Here is a 4,892-nt window from a genome sequence, read left to right as displayed (position 1 = left end):
GGGGGGGGGTCACCTGCTTTGACAGGCTTAGGAAGCCTGGCAGTCAGCTGGAGGGGGCACTAGTTCTAAGGCAACACTGTAAACAAACAGGAGGATGAGCTGTCAGAGCCCTTTCCTTTCCACCCTTGTTTTCCATATATTGCTTCAACACTTTCACATTTATTCATCTTCAGTGTGGTGTACTCTTTCAATGCTGTCCACAGTGTGTCTCTAGATTTGGCAGTGGTTGACACATACGGACAGTTAAAACACACTCACACAATCCTGCTGTAACAAAGCCACCACGCAAACAGGAGCCAAACTTAGCGATTTTACAGACTACAGAGGGTTTGAAATGTATTTTGGGTCCTTTTTTTATCTGCTATCGTCACAGGAGGCCATCTTCAGCTGAGTGCCCTGTCTGTGGGCTGAGAAGGCTTATTATCATCATCCCCTATAAATAACACTGATTTGATCAGCTCTGTTTCTGGCAGACATTACATAATACTCTAAACACACTTGTTCTCTCCGATCTTTTTCTTGCAGGTTTGTCCTAGCTCAACAGTCTTCAGTCTTAACTGACTCAAATACATGTACACTATGCTTTCTCTTTAGGATTTGTCAACCTGTCATCCATCTTCCTCCACTACAATAAGCATCACCCTGTCACTTTTATAACCCTCCCTTCCTCACCCCCTGCACTCCATCTCCACTGCTCATTTTCCTCGCTGACATCGCCCCTCCTCCAACACTAGAGTACACCTTCTCTCTCCCTGCCTTCGCCTGAGTGAAGACTCAGCTCCTGACCAGTCAAATCTATTCTCCTACACCTTCTCTCTACTCAGTCACACAGGCATTGTTATGTTACACTGCAGACAGCCTCTGTTCAGCACACTCCCCTCTCCTCTCCTCTCCTCTCCTCTGTTTACCTGACGGCGTGAGATTCCAATGCAGCTCCCCATCTTGTATTCCATGTCCTCCTCTGGTGAGGTGACTCTGGCACTACACGGCTGGCAGAGCACCTTTCTGCAGAACTGCATCGTTATCAGTCAGACTCAGCATCGCCAGAGCAGGAAGATCGGTGCTGGAGCTACAGAGTGAGTGTGTGTGCACGCCTCTGTGTCTGCATGTGTGTGTGTGTGTGCCTCAGTGACTAATAAATTCTCTGCACTGCATTGCCCGTGGTGCGCCTGTGACATATATTTTTCAAGCCATTCTTATATAAAATCTACATTACGTAAGGAATCCAACCAAATGAGTGTAAAAAAAAAAAAAGGGAGCTTCTGTCTTTCCAGCCTCATGTGCAAGCTTTGCCTCACATCACTGCACGGGTGAGCAGACTGAAGCACTGCTGTGGAGGGAAGAATTGCTCAGAAAGGGAGAGAGGAAGAGATGCGAGGCAGCATAAAGGGTGCCTGTCCCTTTAAAAAGACCCAGGAGATGGTGGTACATCATCGTCACGAGAACGAACGACAACGCACTCATCCAACAATCTGATCATGAAGTTCAAGCAGCCAAAATAGAGCAGAAGGAAGAATTACAGCAGAAACAGAATGAGGAGTCATTTGCATATTTTCTGTTCCCTACATATTGTACAATGAGAGCAGAAACATGGATCCTGATAATATATTTCCAAATGGACTCTACAAAGGCTTTTTCATGAAAATTTAAATTTCACAATCAAGACTACATGAATAAAGACCTCCATGTTTTGGATTTAGGAATTCTCTCTACCATCTACTATTTATTATCACTCAGGAGCAAAAACATTATGAAACTGCTTCTAGAGTATAGTTTCTCTTAAGCAGGAAAATGCACACATTGTTACAACCAGGCCAGAGCTATTTTGTGAACATTCATTCACAGATACACTTTATTCTTAAAGTTGTGCTTCATTGCTACAGTTCCCAACCTTTTAAGCTTCCGGGCCCTTCAAATGAAGCAGTCACCAGTTGCATGCCTGTAGGTTATGATCATGTCAACCAGACTGATTCCACCCCCCCTGCTCCATTTGAATCATTTTAGGAGGTCTGAAGAGGTAAAGTGATCATATAAATCCTAGAGCAGAGATTAGAGACACCTTAAAGAGACACCTTAAAGGGACACCTTAAAGGGACACTTCAGATTTTCCTGAGTGGAGTTGTATGAGGTACTTTTCCATAGTTTATTACCTACAGTTGATGGCGTTTGGCCCTCAGGTTTGGAGAAGCAGACAGGAGTACCAGCACAGAAACAAAGCAATGCACTGCTGTGGATGGGGTCAGCAGAAAAACGTATTTAAAGTGTACACTTCATTCCCCTTTTCCCTTCAGAAAGAGCAGTCTGACAGCAAGGTAAAGCGGTGAAAATGTTCTAAATATAGCTTACACTCAAACCGATATTTATTTTATTCGGTGGCTAAAATACGTTTTTCTTCTATAATCCTGTGTTTTTTGATGATAATTTATTCCCCATTAGGAATCACTGCTGTAAGGTTTTGGTGTGCAAACATTAAAAATAATTACTTAACCTAAAAATCTTTAACAATAAACTATTTTTATAATTAGAAAAATCCTTTTGTAAAGTCATTTAATCAAGAATTGATTGAAAAATGTAAATATTATTTATTAGCCGTATTAAATACAGTATATTGTGCTGAGCCATTATACAGAATAAAAACGATAAGTTTAACACCTGAGATTTACAAAAAACAGTACCAGCTTTCTCTTCTTTCTATTTTATTATTCAAACTTCTAAAAACAGTAAAAAAAAAAAAAAAATTAAAACAAAATGTGAGTTCAAGTCACCAGTCACAGTTCAGTGTGACCTTTACTGGGACTTTGCAATTGTGTCTTTTTGTATTTTTCTTTTAAAAAAAACGTAACACACCTAAAAACAATGTTCGGGTTTAGCCAACACAAAGTGGCGGGGTCCGTCACTCATTCTGCGTGCTTGGAGGATGAATCATTGTGTCTCTGATGTCGAAGGCTTCTATGAGCTCCTGGGAAAGAAACCGTGACAATAAAATTATGATCAAAGACACAAAACAAGGTTTTGTAGGGTAGGTGCATTGTTTAAAATAAAGCTGGATTAAATCCTCTTTGTTCAGGGCAAAACTTGCCTTCCATATCTTTGGGCTGATAGCGACGATGCACTGTTTACGGCTGCATGATCCTCCAGCTTCCACCTCCCCCTCCTCTACAGGTGCTGAGACACAAAACCACACAACACTGGTTAACTAATTCTCCTATAAGACGTTTCCTTTGTTATTCCACACTCAGAATAATACAGCTAAATGTTAAATCTTCTCACCTATACAAGGCAATTTGTCATTATCCAGATACATGCGTGCCAAACCATCCTGAAACACAAACAACAGTGTCACACCTGCTAGCAGTCACTAGAGGGCACACAAGCTCAACTAAAACACAAAAAAACTTCCGGACATGCAGCTCACCCTGATTAGAAAAGACATGTGGAAAATGTTCTCTACTGTCCGGGAAAACGAGCTGGGGTCAATGACAAACTCGAAATATGATATTGGTGATGTTGCTAAAGTAGAAAAAAAAAGAAGACACATGAGCAAATAATAAATACACAATGGTTAAATGTTAGTGTCCATGAGGTCGACTTTAAACTTACGATCATCTTGGTAATAACTCTTCAGGTATCCCAGAATCCTTTCCACCTCTTTCTCTGTGGCTTCTTGATGGGAGCTTTCCATTTTCTTCAGCTGACAGACAACATTAACGTGATGCAGTAAGTATCAAAACACTCTCAGTCCATGTTCAGTAATCAGTGAACATTGCCTTAAATCATAAAATAAAAAACAGCATTTGAAGAAAATATGTGTCTTCGGAAATAAACCTACTGTTACTGTCTGTTAAATAATAATACAAGACACGTTTTGAAAGATAATTCACCGATTTTGTCACTTTTGTAGGGTGATGGGATGTTGCTCATTTTAAGGGTATCTTAGATTCTTAATTATCTGACAAATGAGTTGCCTTCATAACTGTTTGTATAGTCACATGCATGTAGATAACTGGAGCCATGGAAGTACCTGAGTGGGCATCATCCTTTTAGCTTCCTTGCTGGGTGCCTTCCTTTGCCGTTCTATCCTTTGCTTTGGAGGAGGTGGCTCCGCATGGAACGAACCCATCCTGATGAAAAGACCCACAGCAATGAGTCAGAGACAGAAAATACTGCTGAAGGACAATAATAAACTAAGGAAAAAGGAATTATTAACATATAAACAGTTTTTAATTGTAGGCTTAATGTGCTCTCCCCCTCCTCCTGGGATTTTTAAATGTAAAATTTCATTAATGACAATGTGCCTTTGTAAGTGGTTGTTTCAATAGGCAGGCACTTAGGCCACAGCTGTCACGTAACACACTGAGGCACTCACATGTAGTGGAAGGAGGGTGACGTCCTGAAACAGCACTCTGCTCTCCTCGCTACTCTGTGCCAAGCATCCTGGGGCAGATAACCATCAACTGCACCTCCGTTCTGCTGATCGTCCTCGCCGTCTTCCAGTCTGTTCAGACCCATGAAGGACAACTGTTGGAGAAGCAGAGAAATCTCAGGCTCACTGCAACGTACACACATACTGTACACTACATGATTACGTTTTTCTGTTTCTTTTGCTAAGTTGCTCTGTGATGATAAAGTGCTATATAAATAAAGCTGTGTGGAGTTTGGTTATCTATTATTATTATCTATCTATTATCTATTTTTATTCTTAGTAGGTGCATTAAACTTAGGTCAAACGGTTTTTTTGCCTGCTCTTTAATACAGGAGAAAACCCTTCACCTCAGTCCTAAATAAAATTATGTCACAGTGCATGTAAATTTTTCCAACCAAAGGAAGAGACTAATGACACTAAATTGTGCAATACTGTAAAGAAAGGTGGACTTTGGTCACTTGGAGGGAGA

General features: G+C 40.9%; 1 protein-coding gene across 3 annotated transcripts in view; it reads right to left on the bottom strand.

Annotated features, from left to right (window-relative positions):
- Positions 1–2,621: 2,621 nt before the first annotated feature.
- The window catches only part of nsmce4a (NSE4 homolog A, SMC5-SMC6 complex component), a 5,095-nt gene continuing 2,824 nt past the window's right edge, over positions 2,622–4,892 (bottom strand). For 2 of the 3 annotated variants that reach the window (XM_035663517.1, XM_035663518.1), the window contains exons 5-11: positions 4,367–4,518; positions 4,022–4,121; positions 3,601–3,691; positions 3,416–3,510; positions 3,271–3,319; positions 3,080–3,165; positions 2,622–2,959 (exon numbers count right to left, since the gene is read on the bottom strand). In XM_035663517.1, the coding sequence (XP_035519410.1) occupies positions 2,894–2,959; positions 3,080–3,165; positions 3,271–3,319; positions 3,416–3,510; positions 3,601–3,691; positions 4,022–4,121; positions 4,367–4,518 (639 nt within the window). In that variant the 3' untranslated portion in view covers positions 2,622–2,893. The remainder of the gene's footprint in view (positions 2,960–3,079; positions 3,166–3,270; positions 3,320–3,415; positions 3,511–3,600; positions 3,692–4,021; positions 4,122–4,366; positions 4,519–4,892) is intronic. The other variant, XR_004796785.1, reaches the window with a different exon arrangement.

The sequence above is a fragment of the Morone saxatilis genome, unplaced genomic scaffold, assembly GCF_004916995.1.
Source record: "Morone saxatilis isolate NCDOM2014 unplaced genomic scaffold, NCSU_SB_2.0 Contig19, whole genome shotgun sequence".
Taxonomy (NCBI): Eukaryota; Metazoa; Chordata; class Actinopteri; family Moronidae; genus Morone; species Morone saxatilis.
The sequence above is the reverse complement of the archived record's forward strand: the minus strand, read 5'-3'. Positions and strand labels throughout refer to the sequence as shown.